The sequence below is a fragment of the Musca autumnalis genome, unplaced genomic scaffold (assembly GCF_047663935.1).
Source record: "Musca autumnalis isolate F117 unplaced genomic scaffold, ASM4766393v1 scaffold_3, whole genome shotgun sequence".
Lineage (NCBI taxonomy): Eukaryota > Metazoa > Arthropoda > Insecta > Diptera > Muscidae > Musca > Musca autumnalis.
In genome coordinates, this window is record NW_027411866.1 from 6,486,729 (window position 1) to 6,508,030 (window position 21,302).

Genomic DNA, 21,302 nt, shown 5'->3' on the forward strand with positions numbered 1-21,302 from the left:
ACCGAAAATCGGGAGGTGCCGTTATATGGGGGCTATACCAAAACATGGACCTATGTTGACGATTTTTTGTGAAAAAGTTTCGTGGCTAGTGAAAACCTCAAATGACCAATTGCACCTAGTTCGGTTAAAAATTGTAGCCAACATTCTCAAAGTATTGAAAATCGGGAGGTACCGTTATTTGCGCGCTATACCAAAACCTGAACCTATGTTGACGATTTTTGGTGGAGAAGTTTCGTGACCACTGAGAACCACAAATGTCAAATTGAAGCAAGTTCAGTTAAAAATTGTACATAAAATCCTCAAAATACCGAAAATCGGGAGGTACCGTTATATGGGGGCTATACAAAAACATGGACCAATTTTGACGATTTTTTGTCCAATTGCAGCTAGTTCGGTTAAAAATTGTAGCTAAAATGCTCAAAATACGAAAAGCGGGAGGTACCATTATATGGGGGCTATACCAAAACATGAACCTATGTTGACGATTTTTGGTGGAGAATTTTTGTGGCTGTTGAGAACCATAAATGTCAAATTGAAGCTGGTTCGGTTAAAAATTATAGCTAAAATTCTCAAAATACCGAAAATCGGAAGGTACAGTTATATGGGGGCTATACCAAAACAGGGATCTATGTTGACGATTTTTGGTGAAGAAGTTTCGTGACCACTGAAAACCTCAATTGTCAAATTATAGCTAATTCGGTTTGAAAATGTGACTAAAAAAGTGAAAATACCTAAAATCGGGTGGTACCATTGATTGGGGGCTATACCAAAACGTGGACCGATATAGCGCATCATGGAACTTGAGCTGCCGTAAACAAAAGACGCTTCTTTCCAAAATTTCAGCGTCCTATCTCCATTTTTGTGGATGCTAGAGTGATTACCACAGACGGAAGAACGGACATGCGTAGATCGGCTCAGAATTTTACCCTGAAAAACACACTTAATGTAGAGGGTATAAAAATTGCCATTATTACTCAAAAATATTTGACCACCACGAACAAATGTTATCTTGTCTTTTCGAATCCAGGACCTTAGATGTGCAAGGTCGCTGGGCTACTCTGCAATAGCTGAACGTAGATCTATCTACTATTGCCCAGGTATTATTATCGGCAGTAAATTGACTCTGCGACTATTTATTCTACAGAGCAATCTTCTTATAAGTAGGTATACTTTTCAGAAATCACATACTTTACAGTTACCGAGCTTAGAGTAATTTACTCAACAGTAGATGAACCAATGGTATGCACACCCGCCGTGCATGCAGAAGGTCTTGGGTTCTTAAATTTATAAACCTAGATTAGAATGATTAATGCACAATCTCCTCCACATTGGAAGAAGTCAGAGACAACATACCAGTCATCTGCCATAGAAATGGACTCAGCAGCCATCTTCTTTTCTGTAGATTCGGAACACATTTCTTCTACAGTAGATGCATTAAATGCCATCTTTCTAATGAACATAGTTCGGGTTAGAGACAATCTACTTTAGAAAAGATGAGCTTAGATACCATCTGCTCTAATGCAGATTAGCTTAGAGACCACCTATTATGGTGCAGATAGATCTAGCCATCAAAAATTCGGATCCGTTAGTCATTATGTAACCCATTACAAAGTAATGTAAACAAAAATAACTGCTAATATTACTCCTTACTATGTTATGAGTACGGTGACACAGAGCGTGTGTGTCCGACTACAAATCCGAGGGTTGTGTGATCAACGCTCACCGTCTGCCGGGTACTTTTTGTTAAGAAAAAAACAAAGAGCAGTTGGTGGTGCACATGTACATGTAAGCGTTCAAACAACCCTTATTGTTCGTACACGTGCCCAAGTGTGTAGTGTGTTCGGCTACAAATCAGAAGTTCGCATGATCAAATCCAGCAGGGAGCGCAATAATATAAAAATATGAAGTGTGTTGAATTTGAAAACTAATTCCACCTCAAATGTTCTAAAAATATATTTATTTTTCAACTTCTGAAGGCCATGGAATAACTAGTTATTCTGATGGCCATAGAGTAACTAGTTATTCAGAGCGATATCCCCTTGTTAAAATAATGGGTTTGTAAGGGGTTTTGTAAGTAGGTACGACTACCAATGAGTATTACGCTGGGTATTGTAAAAAAGAAGAAATTAGCTTTGAGCATCAAAATCCAGAGTAAAGTAGGTGAACTTTGAGTGGCGCCTACTTTGAAATAGGTGAGAAATGTGGACATCTATGCTGGGGTATACGTGCATGTTGAGTTAAATATTTTAACCCAGATATCATATCCTGCAGTAGAGATTTTCAGAAACCATATAGCCATGGTTTCAGATATCATATTGCCTTGAAAATATACGCTTATTGTCTATTTAAAGCCCAGAGACATCTACATGTCAATTACACAGATTTTGTATTTAGTTAATAGTAGGTGATACTATATCTACTACCAAGTAAATATAAAAAGAAGACCTATTTAAATAAGAGCCTCTTCTATGGAAGGTATAGATTTTGATGAGGTATATCTTACCGTGGCCTTAAGAGCGAATTAATTCAGTACATCTACCAAGATCTCCTAACAACAGTGGGTCAGAACATTTTACATTCGTTCTGCTGTTAAACTTATGAGCTAAAACGCCATCTACTATAGGTTAGCTGCAATCGGAGGCCATCTTGCGCAGTGTAGAGTAACTTATTGTCCATCTACGATAACCTAGATTACACCATACATGTAATTTTCATCGAAATTGATACCAGAGATTATCTATTACAAAGTAAATGTCTACCAGCGATTAGATGGGGTAAGATATTATTTAAAGAGGAAGATGAACATGGATGCCATTTATATATTTCTATAGATTTGACTATATACTCAGTCAAAGTCTCTTCTATGGAGGGTTTGTTTTTAGTGTGATATATGTGTCTCACCTCCTTGATCTTAATATCGAATTAATTTAGTACGTCTGCCAAGACCTCCTAACAACTCTGGACCAGAAGATCTTAGAATCGATCTGCTGTTAAACTTATGAGTTAAAACGCCATCTACTATAGATTAGCTGCAATCAGAGGCCATCTTGTGCAGTGTAGAGGAACTAACGATTAGCTAGATAACACAGAGATATTTAGAAGACCACTACGGTGGATTTGATGGGATCGGTGGTTATTCAAAGAGGAAGGGAAGGGCTTGGATGATACATACCTCTCATAGATTTCAATATCTACATAGTGAAATTCTCTTTCATGTCGGGTATTATTTGAGAGAGATTTATCTCGCCCTGGTCTTAACAGCGAATGAATAACACAGAGACATCTACATGTTATTTCCGTCGAAGTTGATGGTACCAGAGATGAGAAGAAGGGCTAGACTTGGATGCCAGTTTTTATAGATTTCACCATCTGTTCAGTCTATTCTAGGTAGGGTGTGGTTTTTAGTGTGTGACCTCCTAACAACTGTGGACTAGATGATGATCTTAGCAGCGATTTGCTGTTAAACATATGAGTTCCAACGTCATCTACTATAGATTAGCTGTAAACATAGCCATCTTGCGTGAAGTAGATAATAAGAAGATACATTTAGAAGACCTCTTCGGTTGATTTGATAGATTCGGAGGGTTTTTAAAGAGGAAAGAGGTCATCTTTCATAGATTTCACTATCTACATAGTGAAATTCTCTGCCATGGGGGTATTGTTTGAGAGAGACTTATAACGCCGTGGTCTTAACAGCGAATGAATGCAGTACTCTTATCACGACTTCTTCACAAAACTGAGGGAGATAGGTATTAAAAGTGATCTACTGTTGACAGTATGGCTTAAGATGGTATAACATGGCCTAGATACAATGGAATACCATATTGTGTAGAGTAGATAAACTAATCTATACTTATAAATGAGTTCAGTAATGATGACTCACTGACTCACTGACTGACTGATTCATAATCAACGCCCAGGCTAAACGGCTGGAGCTAGAATCTTGAAATTTTGGGTGAGGGTCACTCTTGGTCCGAAGGTGTCAGATAAGGCTGGATTTTTGGAAATTCGAACTAGAACGGTACGAAAAGTACTAAAAGTTACTAAATATGGTACCTCTTGTATTAGGCAAACGCGAAGAGCTAGAATTCTGAAATTTGGAATGAAGTTCACTGATGGAGAGTTAGAAAGGTGTACCAAAGGGTGTTTGGAAATTCGAACTATAAGTGTACGAAAAGTACTAAAAGTTACTAAATTTAGTACCATTTGGTATTACGTGAACGGATAGAGCTAAAATCTTGAAATTTGGAATGAAGATCAAGGTTTAGGACGAGGAGGTGGTTTTGGAAATGTGTACTCATGTGTACAAATAGTACTAAATGGTACTAAATTTGGTACAATTTAAATTTGGGCGAACCGATATAGTTGGAATTTTGAAATTTGGAATTACTATTACTGTTGTAGTGTAGGTTTGAGATATGGAGGTAGTTTTCGAAATTCGTACATATGGGTACGAAAGGTACTCAATAGTACCAAATAAGGTACAATTTGGGGGAACGAATGGAGGTGGAATCCTGAAATTTGGAATTAAGATTACTATTGGAGTGTGGGATTGGGAAACTTTTGGAAATTCGTACTTATGGCAACGAAAAGTACTAAATTCGTACTTGTGGGTACAAAAAGTACTGAGTGGTACTAAATTTTGTACAATTTGGATTTGGGTGAACGGATATAGCAGGAATTTTGAAATTTGGAGTTAAGATTACTGTTGGAGTGTAGGATTGAGGTAGTTTTGGAAATTTTTGGTTATGGGTACGAAAAGTACTAAATGGTACCAAATCTCGTACAATTTGGTTTTGAGTGATCGGATAGAGCAGGAATAGTGAAATTTGAAATTATGATTTCTATTGGAGTGTGGGATTGGAATACTTTTGAAAATTCGTACTTATGGCTACGAAAAGTACTAAATGGTACCAAATTTGGATTTGGGTGATCGGATACTATTGGAATCCTGAAATTCGAAATTAAGATTACTGTTGGAGTGTTGGATAGAGGTAGGATTATAAATTCGGACCTTGGGAACGAAAAGTACTAAATGGTACCTAATCCTAAAATTTGGAATTAAGATTACTGTTGGCGTGTAGGGTTGAGGTAGTTGTGGAAATTCGTACTCATGGGTACGAATAGTACTAAATAGTACCAAATTTGGTACAATTTGGATTTGGGTGAAAGGATATAGCTGGAATCCCGAGATTTGGAATAAGGAGTACTGTTGGAGTGTAGGATTGATAAAGTTTTGGAAAGTTTTAGTTTTGGGTAGGAAAAGTACTAAATGGTACTAGATTTGGTACAATTTGGATTTCAGTGATAGGATACATTTGGAATCGTGAAATTCGGAATTAAAAGTGCTGTTGGAGTGTTGATAGAGGTAGGTTTGGAAATTCGTACTTTGGATACGAATAGTACTAAATGGTACCAAATTTGGATTTGAGTTATCGGATGTATCTGGAATCCTTAAATTCGGAATTAAGCTTACTGTTTGAACATAGCACTGAGGTAGTTTTGAAAATTTGTACTTATGGGTACGAAAAGTACTAAATTTGGTACAATTTGGATTTCGGTGATCTGATGCAGCTGCAATCCTCAAATTTGGAATTAAAATACCTGTTGAGGTGTAGGATTGAGGTAGTTTTGGAAATTTTTGGTTATGGGTGCGAAAAGTACTAAATGGTCCCAAATTTGGTACAATTTGGATTTGAGCGAACGGCTAGAGCTACAATCTTGAAATTTGGAATTGAGATTACTGCTGGAGTTTGTTTTGGAAATTCGGACTTATATTTACAAAAAGTACTAAATTTGGTACAATTAGGATTTGGTAGTCTTAGAGGTACGAAGATGGTTCAATGCATGTTACAATTTTGTATTGGACTAACGAATAGACCTGGATTCGTGAGAATTAAGATTATTGTTGTTATTTGGTAATAACGTCAGATTTAGGAAATATGTACCATAAATATACGAATTTTACTATATGGTACAGGATTTGGTACACATTGTTATTGTGTAAAGGGAATTTTGAAATATTAGGAGGAGGTTCGTATTTATATGTAAAGTACTAAATAGTACTATAAATGGTTTTGGGGGAACAGATAGAGGTGAAAATTATTATCGCGGTTGGTCGGTTAAGCCGTCTTGGCGCTGAGCACCCCCATTAAAATATTTCAACAATTATGGCTGGCTCTTGATGTGTAGGCGTGAGGAAAATCGGACTTATGTGGCACGAATAGTACTTACATGAAAATAAATATTAATTAAAATAGGTATAAGTACAAAAATGTTTCCATGTTCACCGTTCTATATTATATATTTTTTATTTGTTTTGTATATCCTTTCCGTATACGAAGTAGCGGGTACTTTGCTAGTCTATATATAAAAGAGCTTAGTGAGTGAGTGACTGAGTGAATGACTGACATATCATCGGCCAGACGAAACCACTGAAGCTAGAAAGCTGAAATTTTGACTGTGGGTTGCTGTAGGTGTAGGGCTGAGATAAGGCTGGGTTATTGGAAATTCGACGTAGAAGGGTACGAAAAGTACTAAAAGGTACTAAATATGGTACCCTTTGTATTAGGCAAACGGGAAGAGCTAGAATTTGGAATGAGGGTAACTGATGGAGAGTTAAAAAGACGTACCAAAGGGTTTTTGGAAATTCGACCTATAAGTGTACGAAAAGTTACTAAATTTGGTACCAATTGTATATTTTCAGCGGATATAGCTACAATCTTTATATTTGGTATGGGAATCAAGGTTGGGAAGTGGTGTTGATATAAGGAAATGATTTTGGAAGTTCGTACTTATATGTACGAGAAGTACTAAATGGTACTAAATTTGGTACAATTTGGATTTGGGTGAACGCATAAAGCTGAAAACCTGAAATTTGGAATTAAGATTACCGTTGAAGTGTACGATTGAGATATGGGGGTAGTTTTGGAAATTCATACTTATGTGTATGAAAAGTACTAAATGGTACAATTTGGTTTTAGATAGACATGAAAACCTGAAATTTGGGATTAAGATTACTGATGGAGTGAAGGATTGAGGCAGTTTTGGAAATTCTTACTTATGGGTAGGAAAAGTAGTAAACGGTACTAAATTTGGTACAAATTGGATTTGGGTGAACAAATAGAGCTGGAATTCGGAAATTTGGAATTTAATTACTTTTAGAGTGTATGATTGAGCAAGTTTAAAAAAAGTAATAAATGGTACGCAATTTGGATTTTGGTGATGGAGTGTAGGATTGAGGAAGTTTTGGAAATTCGTACTTATGGGTACGAAAAGTACCAAATTTGGTACAATTTGGAGTTGAGGGAACGAATAGAGCTGGGATCCCGAAATTTGGAATTAAGATTACTGTTGGACTGTAGGATTGACTTAGTCTTGGAAATTCGTACTTATGGGTACGGAAAGTACTAAATGGTACTAAATTTCGTACAATTTAAATTTAGGTGGACGGATAGAGCTGGAATCCTGTAATTTGGAATTAAGATTACTTATGGAGTGTAGGATTGAGGTAGTTTCGGAAATTCGTACTTATGGGTACGTAAAAGTACTAAATTTGGTACAATTCATATTTAGGTGAGCGGATAAAGCTGGAATCCTAAAATTTCGAGTTACGGTTACTGTTGGAGTGTAGGATTGAGGAAGTTTTGGAAATTCGTACATAAGTACTAAATTTGGTACATTTTGGATTTTGGTGAACAGATAGAGCTGGAATCCTGAAATTTATAATTAAGATTACTTATGGAGTGTATCATAGAGGTAGTTTTGGAAATTCGTACTTATGGGTACGGAAAGTACTAAATGGTACTAAATTTGGTACAATTTATATTTGGGTGAACGAATAGAGTTGGAATCCTGAAATTCTCAATTACTGTTGGAGATAGTTATTGCAATTCGTACTTTCATACGAAAAGTATTAATGGTATTATGATTAGAGGTGGAATTCGGAAATTTGGTATTATAGCCGCTGTTGGTGTGTAGGGTTGAGATATTGATGTGGTTGTGGATATACGTTCAAGAAGTGTACGAAAATTACTAAGTGGCACAGAAGTTGGTCCAAATTGTTATTGTGTAAAGGCGTAGAGCTGAAATTGTGAAATTCGGTATTGCATAGCATTTGACGTTTAGAGTGAAGATAGAGAGGACGTTTTGGAAATTCGCACTAATGTTTACGAAAAATACTAAATCACGATTGGGATATAGTTTTGGATAAAGGAAGTAATTTTTTAAACTTATACATACTATAAGTACTAAATTTGTTACCAGTTTGGTGTTGCATGAAGGGATATACATAGGTGGAATTTCTAATTGTTGTATGAGGGATTATGTTGGTGTTTAGATACGGATTTTTTGAAATGCATACAAATTCTAAAATTAGGCTGAGGGCTGGATGATTTTTTGAGAAATACGAAATGTACTAAATGCTATTAAATTTGACGTTGGGTTGGAAGATGGAATTATATCATTAGTGCGTGAAAAGTACAAAATTGCAATACATTTTGTATTAGGCTAAGGAATAGAAGTGAAATTCTGATATATTATTGATTTGTCAGGTTCATTGGTAGAGGTGGTCGTACAATAAGCGTACTAGAAGTACTAAATAATACTAAATATTGAAGCACTGGTATTGGGTGAATCGATAAATGAAATTTGTTATGAGGATCACTGTTGAGATTGGATCAGAATATTTATTTAAATCCGCCTTTAAATGTATGAAATGTTTCTACAACGTTTGAGCTAACGTCCTGGATTTTAAAAATTGTACCGAATAATGTACTATTGTTTCTAGGTTAACAAGAATTCGGTTTTTACATCCTGAGAAAAAAAGGACTAAAATAAAATGTCTCAAGAATTAACTGTTACATAGGGTAACATCCTCTGAATAATGGTATTCTACATTTTTATATCACAAATTCCAAAATTGGGTTGGAAAATGTGGATAAAATTTTCAAACTACCCATACCGTTTTAAAAAACATGGACTGAAATATAAAATGTAGGCCGCTGTTGAAGTGTAGAGGTTTTTTTTGAAATTCAAACAAAACGTGTACGAGCAGTACTTTAAGAAAATTAATTATCAATTCAAATAGCTATTAGTACATCAAAATTTTCAGTGTTCTCCCTATTAAATATTGTTTATTTGTATATTATTCCTTTTCCGCATACGAAGTAGCGGGTATTTTGCTAGTAAATAAATATATATATATATATATATATATATATATATATATATATATATATATATATATATATATATATATAAATAAATAAACAAATAAATAAATAAATAAATAAATAAATAAATAAATAAATAAATAAATAAATAAATAAATAAATAAATAAATAAATAAATAAATAAATAAATAAATAAATAAATAAATAAATAAATAAATAAATAAATAAATAAATAAATAAATAAATAAATAAATAAATAAATAAATAAATAAATAAATAAATAAATAAATAAATAAATAAATAAATAAATAAATAAATAAATAAATAAATAAATAAATAAATAAATAAATAAATAAATAAATAAATAAATAAATAAATAAATAAATAAATAAATAAATAAATAAATAAATAAATAAATAAATAAATAAATAAATAAATAAATAAATAAATAAATAAATAAATAAACAAGTGCGAAAAAGTATATGTTGGTACCACAAAAACAAAATTAAAAACAAGGCTCAGTGGTCATAAATCTGACCAAAGAATAAAAAACAAGCCAATAGAACAAAAAACTGCACTAGCAGCACACTGTGCAGCTACAGGACATACACCTGATCTAAAAGAAGTACAAATACTGTCGCAAGAAAACAACTACCGACGACGATACATGCTGGAAATGCTACACATCATAAATGTACCAACACAACACCGCATCAACTACAAGACAGATACAGAACATTGTGCTCAAATCTATAGAAGCACAATAGAAAAGCACAAAAACACTTCAGTAGGAAAACACGTTTGAGCATGAGTGGAAGAGAATTTTCGTCAATTTATTAACAAAAACTAACAAATGTAATTATTGTTAATTAATTTTTAATTTTTGTTTTAACAATTTTATATAACCAAGTGTTATTGTTTTCTTATTTTTAAAGTTAACAACCCTGATGATGATAGTCGACGACTATCGAAATATCGGAAAAATAAAAGTGATAAAATAAAAAACTAACTACAAGCTGTTTTTTATTTTTTGATGACTTCAAGCCGAACAAAAATATTAAGAAGAGTAAGTCCAAAGGTCAACTATAATACAAAATAAATAAATAAATAAATAAATAAATAAATAAATAAATAAATAAATAAATAAATAAATAAATAAATAAATAAATAAATAAATAAATAAATAAATAAATAAATAAATAAATAAATAAATAAATAAATAAATAAATAAATAAATAAATAAATAAATAAATAAATAAATAAATAAATAAATAAATAAATAAATAAATAAATAAATAAATAAATAAATAAATAAATAAATAAATAAATAAATAAATAAATAAATAAATAAATAAATAAATAAATAAATAAATAAATAAATAAATAAATAAATAAATAAATAAATAAATAAATAAATAAATAAATAAATAAATAAATAAATAAATAAATAAATAAATAAATAAATAAATAAATAAATAAATAAATAAATAAATAAATAAATAAATAAATAAATAAATAAATAAACAAGTGCGAAAAAGTATATGTTGGTACCACAAAAACAAAATTAAAAACAAGGCTCAGTGGTCATAAATCTGACCAAAGAATAAAAAACAAGCCAATAGAACAAAAAACTGCACTAGCAGCACACTGTGCAGCTACAGGACATACACCTGATCTAAAAGAAGTACAAATACTGTCGCAAGAAAACAACTACCGACGACGATACATGCTGGAAATGCTACACATCATAAATGTACCAACACAACACCGCATCAACTACAAGACAGATACAGAACATTGTGCTCAAATCTATAGAAGCACAATAGAAAAGCACAAAAACACTTCAGTAGGAAAACACGTTTGAGCATGAGTGGAAGAGAATTTTCGTCAATTTATTAACAAAAACTAACAAATGTAATTATTGTTAATTAATTTTTAATTTTTGTTTTAACAATTTTATATAACCAAGTGTTATTGTTTTCTTATTTTTAAAGTTAACAACCCTGATGATGATAGTCGACGACTATCGAAATATCGGAAAAATAAAAGTGATAAAATAAAAAACTAACTACAAGCTGTTTTTTATTTTTTGATGACTTCAAGCCGAACAAAAATATTAAGAAGAGTAAGTCCAAAGGTCAACTATAATACAAAATAAATAAATAAATAAATAAATAAATAAATAAATAAATAAATAAATAAATAAATAAATAAATAAATAAATAAATAAATAAATAAATAAATAAATAAATAAATAAATAAATAAATAAATAAATAAATAAATAAATAAATAAATAAATAAATAAATAAATAAATAAATAAATAAATAAATAAATAAATAAATAAATAAATAAATAAATAAATAAATAAATAAATAAATAAATAAATAAATAAATAAATAAATAAATAAATAAATAAATAAATAAATAAATAAATAAATAAATAAATAAATAAATAAATAAATAAATAAATAAATAAATAAATAAATAAATAAATAAATAAATAAATAAATAAATAAATAAATAAATAAATAAATAAATAAATAAATAAATAAATAAATAAATAAATAAATAAATAAATAAATAAATAAATAAATAAATAAATAAATAAATAAATAAATAAATAAATAAATAAATAAATAAATAAATAAATAAATAAATAAATAAATAAATAAATAAATAAATAAATAAATAAATAAATAAATAAATAAATAATATTATGTCGATTAGGCGAGAATATTCCACAATTAGGTGATTCTAATAGTATCCTACATTTTAAAATATTGATTTTTAAAGAATTTTATATTTTTAAATAGTTTTCCGTGCGGAAACATTCCGAGTGAAATATTCATTATTGCCCTGATTATCATTCTGATTAGTTTGAGTGGCCCATTTTCATTTTATTTATTTCGTATGTACATATGTGGAGGTTATGACCGATTTAATTCCGTATATTTGATCATCTCATATGCCTACCGTTGAGGCAAAGAAATAATCATATGGCCCCATTTGTTAAAATTTCAGGCTTTGTGTTGTGTATCATAAAATGGTTATTTACAACATTTTTTCTTTTACTGAACAGATTAAAAATAAGCTTCCCTTCCGATTAGCATGAGTGGTGCATACTTTTAGGAGTCTATATCGTAATATACTAATTGTACAGATTTTGAAAGAAAATATTACAGCTGTATTAAACATTGTTTCAAAATTGTTAGATTTGGCTAATGTAATCTATATTTTGGAAATATGGTATTTAGGTTGATTTACATGTGTGGTGCATAATTTTAGGGGTTGAGTGTATTGAAGGTATTACATTATAAAGTTACTGGATTATTCAAATAGTTTTGATGTACCTAAGTCTTTTCTAGGCAAATTTCACTTGGAATCAAGTCAAGCCTTCCTCACCAACACAACAAAGTGAAGTTATTTTCTAAAGCTTTGAAACGTCAGCTCCCACCTCACCTCCAAAAATGATCAATGCTTTTATTGACGTGTTTTTGATTTTGGTTCTCTTCTGGCAACTTCTATTGAAAATCTTTTTATCCTTCAAATCAAATTTACTTCCAATTCAATGGATTTTTCCATTATCCTGGCTACAGTATTTAAACTTTCAAAAATTCCTAGTTAAAATGCACAAAGGACAAAAATGCAAAAAAGGCAGCAGCAACAACAACAACAATTGCAATCCAAGCGCAATAAATTTACATTACTAAACAATATCAACATTTAACTTGCTGGCGTTGCAGCAGCGTTGCAATGCCATTGCTGATGTTGTTGATTTACTCTTATCTAAATATAAATGTCGGTCTGGCTGTTTTTGTTGCTGTTGATGTTTGCTTATTTTTTTTGCTATAGGTCTGGCTGCCTGTCCCTGATTGAAACCAACAGCAGCAGCGGGCAACAAATTTACCATGAAAAATCAGAATATAAACAAGGATATTGTTGTGTGTATTTGCATAATGACATTTGCATAGTGCTGCAGCTCATCCACCTCCTCTCTCGATGATGATGATGATGCCGATGTCGAGAGAAAAAAAAAACAACGAGGCCGTACATTAAATGTGAAACATTTGCATTGCGGGATAGGTGGTTGGGCTGTTCTTTTCATCCAATGTTTTTCATAATGTGATTGATCTTAAATACACCTCCAGGTCTCAAGTGATTTCATTTTTGCTAACTGCTTTGATGCAAGCTCTGCGTAGCTGCCAATAATTGCTATTACACGTACGAGCATTCAACTTCATTTTGGTGTTTTGAGTAGAAATTGTTTGCGCTCGAAGAGAGTGGTGGTGTGCGGTGATGGGGAAGTTGGAATTAACCTCGTTCAAATTTGTAGTTGAATTGCATTCCAAAGCGTGTGTAATCAAGTTTTACATGCTCTGTTTATTTTTGTAAAGTAACAAACATGAACGACAAGCGCTGGTGCTGCAGGAGCCCCAGAGCACAACAGCTTTGGAATTCAATATCCTTTTGTTATGCATATTGATGCCTTATTGTTTTGTATTTTTTCCTCCCTTTACAATTGATTGCATTTGAATTTAAATTTATTTACGTTTATTCTGCCACACACACAAATGCACTTACCGAAAGAGAGAGAGAGAGAGGTACTTACAGTTTTAAGCAGTACATGTGAGTGTTTGTGTGTGTGGTATCCTACTTTGGGAATGCAAAATAAATAGTTGAATATAAGGAGCACCGGCACACACACCGACTCACCCTCACACAGGGAACAAGGAAGAGTGTATTGCATGAAAATCATGTAAAGAAGAAGAGTCCTTCAAGAACCACAAAACTAAACCAATATTTTTATATTCTTCTACATGCATGCCGGCAAAGGGATATTAAACACAAAATGGGGTAAAGAAAAAAAAAATAAACCAATTGAGGTACAAAGTAGGAGATAAGGGAGGGGGGCGGACACAAGAGTAAGGTATTTAATCTATAAGTTCATTTGTAATTGTTTATTGAAGACAACAGCAGAAAAAATAACAAAAGCAAAGGAAAATAAACAACCAACCCCCTTACTTTTGAATCACATAAACAAAACGGATATTCTCAACAATTTATTATTGTCTTCTTCGTTGGAGAGAAAGAAAAACAAATGTCACTTCTTGATGATAGATTCGATTGATTTCTTGGAAATTTAACTATATGAAAATATTTATAAACTTAAAAGAAATTCTTTGTCATAATATACAGTTGTGCAGTGTAATCAAAGATATTGATGACATAAAAGAATGAAAAAGGATAATTATTGTTTTGACAAAACTACAAAATAAAGATATGTAAATATTAGGCGTAGCAACTGGATACGAAGATCGGTGGTCTTGAAGTCCATCTAAACAATGATAGGTGTCGTTGGAGTACATCTATACCAGCGATCGGCAGCGTGCCCTTACTGAGAGCAAAAGAGCGTAATTTTCAAGCATTTTACATTGAAATGTATGCTCTTTTGCTCTCAGCAAGGGCACGCTGCCGATTGCTGATCTATACAACGACACATGTCCTTGGAGCCCATCGATACAACTATAGGTGACCTTGGAGTCAATCTATACAACCCTTGATTGTCTTGCAGCTCATTCAAACAACACAGATGGTTTTGGGGTCCCTCAATGCAACGATTGATGGTCATGGAGCCCATTTATACAAAGGTAAAATTATAGGCGAGTTCATCTATGAAGATAGATGAACTTGGAGGTTATGATGGCCTTAGAGCCCATTTGTACCACAATAGCCCCATTATACAATGATGGATGACCTTACAGACCATTTATATGTGTCCACTTATACCAAGAACGGATGCTTTATAGCCCATCTGTTCCAAGATATGGTATTGACTTTCGATACATGGCCTTGCAACCCATTTATACAACGATAGATGGCATTGAGCCCATTTAGACAATATCACAGGTAATTTTGGGGTACAGTTATACAATGGTAAATGGCAGTGGAGTTCAGCAATAGATGTCCTTCTGGCTCAGTTATACCACGAAAGAGGCCTTTTTAGCACATCTGTACCGCGATAGATGGCATTGTAGTGCATCTATACATCAATAGATGGTCTTGTAGGCCATCTATGCAACGGAAGGTGCCATTGGAGTATCTATGGAACGACGGATGACCTTGCGAGACCATATCTATATACAACGAAGATGGGCTTGTAGCCTATTTATACCATGGCCTAGGTCTATCTCAAACAGAAGCCCTATCTGCACCACAATATGTGGCCTAAGAGCCTATCTGTACAACAATAGATGGCCGTGGAACTCAAAGACATACAATGGTAAATATTGGACATCATGCACAATGGAGTTAAATTTTAATATTCAAGAATAGAGGGCGTTTATGTAAAACAGACAATCAACAGAACACAACAGAAACAAAAGCGTACACCAATGTGAATTCCATGTCACAATCAGGTATGTGATGAAAAACGATTCGACTCGTTTTGCCATAAATCGAAATCGTATATCTCCAATTTTGATGAATATTTTAATGAAATTGAAAATAGAACATTGGTGGCGTTTATTTAATTGGGATAGCTGTTACAATTTTGATTTTTCAAAATAGTCTGGCTTAATCCCTTTTGTTGTTTTAATATTTAAAACAACAAGTTTATTAGTGGAGAAGGTTTGGCATTGTTCGCCAAGGGGTAAGGCAAGGAAGACTAGTTTCGATCCACGCCACTGGATCTCATCAGTTCCCTTTGTTTCTTGTTTGTGGATATTCTCCACCGAAGTTATTTTTCAATAACTTCTTCAACAAGGAACTTTTTATACCCAAACATCAATCGTCAGCTCGAAGTATAAACGTAAACAAAGAAAACCCTTCAATGAGAAGTTTTTCTTTGGTAACCTAACACAACTCCGACGAAAGTGTTTACGAAACAAAGCAAACCTTCTTCCACTCGTATGTGTCGTTGATTTTTCAACAAATGCACATACCCAAATGCTGTTTGGTAGCTTATATACCAACAACACACAAAACCGTGCCAGTGTTTCTCAAATAGAACATTGGTGGCGTTTATTTAATTGGGATAGCTGTTACAATTTTGATTTTTCAAAATAGTCTGGCTTAATCCCTTTTGTTGTTTTAATATTTAAAACAACAAGTTTATTAGTGGAGAAGGTTTGGCATTGTTCGCCAAGGGGTAAGGCAAGGAAGACTAGTTTCGATCCACGCCACTGGATCTCATCAGTTCCCTTTGTTTCTTGTTTGTGCATATTCTCCACCGAAGTTATTTTTCAATAACTTCTTCAACAAGAAACTTTTTTGAATTGAAAATAGATTTTAAAAATATTATTCAAATAAGGGGCGTTTGCGAAGCAAAACTATATATATCACCAACGGCATTCCGATTATATACCATTTCGATTTTGCAAATCGAGTCGATTCGGTTTTCATCACATACCCGAATATTGTAACATCACATTATGTTAGACCACCAGCGCCATCTGCCGATGTATAGTAGCAATGTAAATGTCCCATCATATTATATTATATATCTTTGTGGAACTATATACACAACGATAGATGGCATTCGAACCCAATTAGACAACATAGATGGTCCTGTAATTCATCTATACAAAGATTCTGAGGCCATCTATCTTTGTATAGATGCAACGATATATAGTTTTGAAGTATCTAAGAATCTATATATGACCTTGGAGCCCATATATACCACGATGGAGGGCCTTGGTGCCTTGTATGCCATCTATACAACGCTTCATGGCTCCAATATACCACGAAAATGGCCTTGTGTCCCATTTGTACTACGATAGAGGGCCTTGCTGCACATTTATACCTCGAATACAGACCTTGTAGCCCATCGTTACAACGATTGATGGCCTTATAGCCCGTCAGTATAACGATAGGTGGAGTTGCAGCTCATCAATACAACGCACTTATCGATTGTTTTGAAGCTTATTTGTCTATAAGGTTATATATAAATTAGTTTAGAGTAATTGGCTTTAGAGTCCATATGTAGCAAAGTAGGTGGCCTCTGAGATTATTTAACGTATAATATGTGGTATCTGAAGCCTTCGATCGTGGAGTATGTGGTCTCTCAAAATATCTAATGTCCAATAGATGGCATCTGAAGCCATCTATCGTTCAATAGTTGGCCTTTGTCGTACAGTATATGGACTATGGCCTCTCTGAGCGGTGGATGACCTCTTACAGTAGGTTACATCTGAAGCCATTTATAGTAAAATAGGAGACCTACATTATCTGTCGCATATGTCTGAGGCCATCTTTCTACAACAGGTTATCTCTGAGACTATCTATCGTACAATTTGTGGCCTCTGAGATCATAAATTATACACGAGGTAGCCTCTGAGACAATCAGACATAAAATGTGAGGCAAACTATGGAAAAGTAGGTGGCCTATGAGGCATCTATCGTATAAGTGGTTTTGAAGGCCATCTATACCTGTGTACGTGACATATTAAGCCATTTATCATGAACTTTGACGCCATCTATCGTAAAATAGCTGAGATAGTTTGATAGTTTTGGAGAGTTTGACCATTTTTTAGCCTAGACTTACTCAGGACAATTTGTCCTAGGACCATGTTGGGCATTTCTTCCACCTACTAAGATTTGATATTGCATAAACACCTGGCCGCAAAAAAGGGGTTTTCTCGTTAGATCCAGCAAAATTGGGCAATAGCTCAAAACAGGCTCCTGTGAATTGGTTCAAAGAAATTGACCACAAAATCGATCGCGGTGCTTCAAACGAGGTTTATAAGATCGTCATAGACGACAAATCTAGGGGCCTGAAACCAAGCAGGACTCAGCCGTTTGGGTCTTCCAAAGCGAGCCAAATCAAACGAAAGTTGTTCATGTAAGAAGCACTTCGAAGCAAAAGGTTGCCTGTTTCTTCAGAAAAACTGACCGTGTGGCGACTATACGGCTTAAGAAATATAGGACCGTCAATTCTGAGTGGTAAACTATAATTTGTTTGCCTGAAGTCTCCTGAGAAGTTCGAAAAACGAACGTGAAATTGGTGGATCATCCGTCGTATAGCCCTGACTGGGGATCCAGTGACTTCATTTGATTCCAGCACATCTAGAAAAAATGCGTAGTTAAAAAACCATGTTTTGGAGGTATCTCAATCGGAGTTGAAAAAGTGTATAAATCATGCTGGAGACTACTTAAGATGACAATAAAATCGTTTTTGATGGTTAATATTCGCGTTTTCATGTCATCCATCGTACAGAATTCAACTTTGACGCCATCTATCGTGCAATAGTTGGACTCTGAGATAATTTATATCGTACAATATGTGGCTTCTAGGTCATACATCGTACAATAGCAGACCTCCGAGACCATCTAACGTACAATAGCTAACAGCTAAAATCATCTATCGTACTGTAGGTGGCCTATCGCCAAGTATGTGGCCTCTGAAAGCATCTAATGTCATGTAGATAGCCTCAGAAGTCAGTTATCGTAGAGTATTCTGATCTATATGTGGTAATAAGGTTATCAATTGTACAGAATTTGAACTTAGACGCCATCTATCGTACAATGGTTGGACTCTGAGATAATTTATATCGCACAATAGATGGCATCTAAGGTCATACATCCTACAATAGCATACCTGAGAGGCCATTTAACGTACAATAGCTGACATCTAAGATCATATATCGTACTATAGGTGCCCTATCGCCAAGTATGTGGGTTCTGATGGCATCTAATATCATGTAGGTAGCCTAAAAAATCATTTATCGTAGAGTATGTGATCTATGGGTGGTAATGAGGTCATCCATCGTACAGAACTTGAACTTTGACGCCATCTATCGTACAATAGTTGGGCTCTGAGATAATTTATATTGTACAATAGGTGGCATCTAAGGTCTTAATTCGTACAATAGCAGAACTCAGATACCATCTAACGTACAATAGCTAACATCTAACATCATCTATCGTACTGTAGTTGACCTATCGCCAAGTATGTGGCCTCTGAAAGCATATAATGTCATGTAGATAGCCTCAGAAGTCATTTATCGTAGAGTATGTGATCTATATGTGGTAATGAGGTTATCCATTGTACAGAATTTGAACTTAGACGCCATCTATCGTATAATAGTTGGACTCTGAGATAAGTTATATCACATAATAGATGACATCTAAGGTCATACATCCTACAATAGCATACCTGACAGGCCATCTAACGTACAATAGCTGACATCTAAGATCATATATCGTACTATAGGTGCCCTATCGCCAAGTATGTGGCCTCTGAAAGCATCTAATGTCATGTAGATAGCCTCAGAAGCCATTTATCGTAGAGTATGTGATCTATAGGCGGTAATGAGGTCATCCATTATACAGAATTTGGACTCGGACGCCATCTACCGTTCAATAGATGGACTCTGAGGTAATTTATATCCTACAATAGGTGGCTTCTAAGGTCATACATTGTACAACGGTAGAAGTCTGAGACCATCTAACGTACAATAGCTAACATCTAACATAATCTATTGTACTGTAGTTGACCTATCGCAAAGTATGTGGCCTCTGAAAGCATGTAATGTCATGTAGATAGCCTCAGAAGTCATTTGTCGTAGAGTAAGTGATCTATAGGTGGTAATGAGGTCATCCATCGTACAGAATTTAAACTCAGACGCCATCTATCGTATAATAGTTGGACTCTGAGGTAATTTATATCCTACAATAGGTGGCTTCTAAGGTCATACATTGTACAATGGTAGAACTCTGAGACCATCTAACCTACAATAGCTGACATCTAAGATCATATATCGTACTGTAGGTGGCCTATCGACAAGTATGTGGCCTCTGAAAGCATCTAATGTCATGTAGATAGCCTCAGAAGTCATTTGTCGTAGAGTATGTGATCTATAGGTGGTAATGAGGTCATCCATCGTACAGAATTTAAACTCAGACGCCATCTATCGTACAATAGTTGGACTCTGAGATAATTTATATCGCACAATAGGTGGCATATAAGGTCATACATCCTACAATAGCAGACCTCAGAGGCCATCTAACGTACAATAGCTGACATCTAAGATCATCTATCGTACAGTAGGTGTCCTATCGCCAAGTATGTAGCCTCCGAAAGCATCTAATGTCATGCAGGTAGCCTCAGAAGTCATTTGTCTAGAGCATGTGATCTGTTAAGGTATCTTTCGTGAAGTAGATAAGCGTTGAGGCCATACCTTCGAGTAGATGGTCTTTTAACTCAGCCGTAGAAAAGAAGGTGAACTGTAAAACTCCTTAATACTTCAAACGAAGATAAAACATGTATATATCGTGTAAACTTGGGTCCAGATTCGATATATCGTAACATAGCGATGATATGACTTCTGAAGATTCGAAGACGCATCTACTTCGAGGTCATATTGGAGTAAATGGCATGTGGGGTATATGTCGCCTTGAAGTCATATATCGTAGATTAATTTGTCCATAAGACTACCTAGTGTTGAGTAACTGGCGTTTGAGTGCATCTCGTGCAGTAAGTGACCTCTGAAGACATCAATCATAGAGTATGTATGTGACTCTATGTAAAAACTCTCTCTAGAATTTGAATAATACTTCGAAAGCTGCTACAAGCCTGGTTGATTTGAAGGAAAATATTTGAAGTTCTTTCACCTGAAAAATTTTCTAAATACATATTTAAAAAAATCCAATAGTTCTGAGGGCCATTAAGATTTTTGTTTGTTTGGATAACAATCATAATAAATTGTGCCGAAAATATATCAGTTCTGGCGAAGTATTTTTCATAGGAACAAGTCATTAGTTTTCACCCCCTTACTTCTGACATGAAAATATATCGTGCTTCTGCGTAGATATATTTTCCGTTTAACAGCCCACAACTTAATTAAAATGAAATGTCAGCAATGTCCATTTGTATTGAGGGATTTTCTATGTATTGCGAAATAAATAATTTTCCTACCATGATTGCAAAATTTTCCTATGAAAGAAAACAAACAAATATGCAAAAACTTTTGCCACAATAATATTTTTGTTATTCAAAATGCTATTTTGCTGTTTTTGTTTATTTTTAGAACGGTTGATCGGCTTTGGTCGATAACAGAGGATTTAAATATTCTCTATAAAGAGAATTGGACTCGCTTGGCTGCTCAAGAAGTGCAACATTTTCAGGTAA

The 21,302-nt window shown here is 33.7% G+C and overlaps 1 protein-coding gene across 1 annotated transcript in view; it reads left to right on the forward strand.

The window, feature by feature from the left end:
• LOC141396372 (TWiK family of potassium channels protein 7-like) overlaps positions 1 to 21,302 on the forward strand; it is a 224,388-nt gene that overhangs the window by 119,538 nt on the left and 83,548 nt on the right. The window contains exon 5 of the mRNA XM_073971779.1: positions 21,202 to 21,298. Coding sequence (XP_073827880.1) covers positions 21,202 to 21,298 — 97 coding nt within the window. The remainder of the gene's footprint in view (positions 1 to 21,201; positions 21,299 to 21,302) is intronic.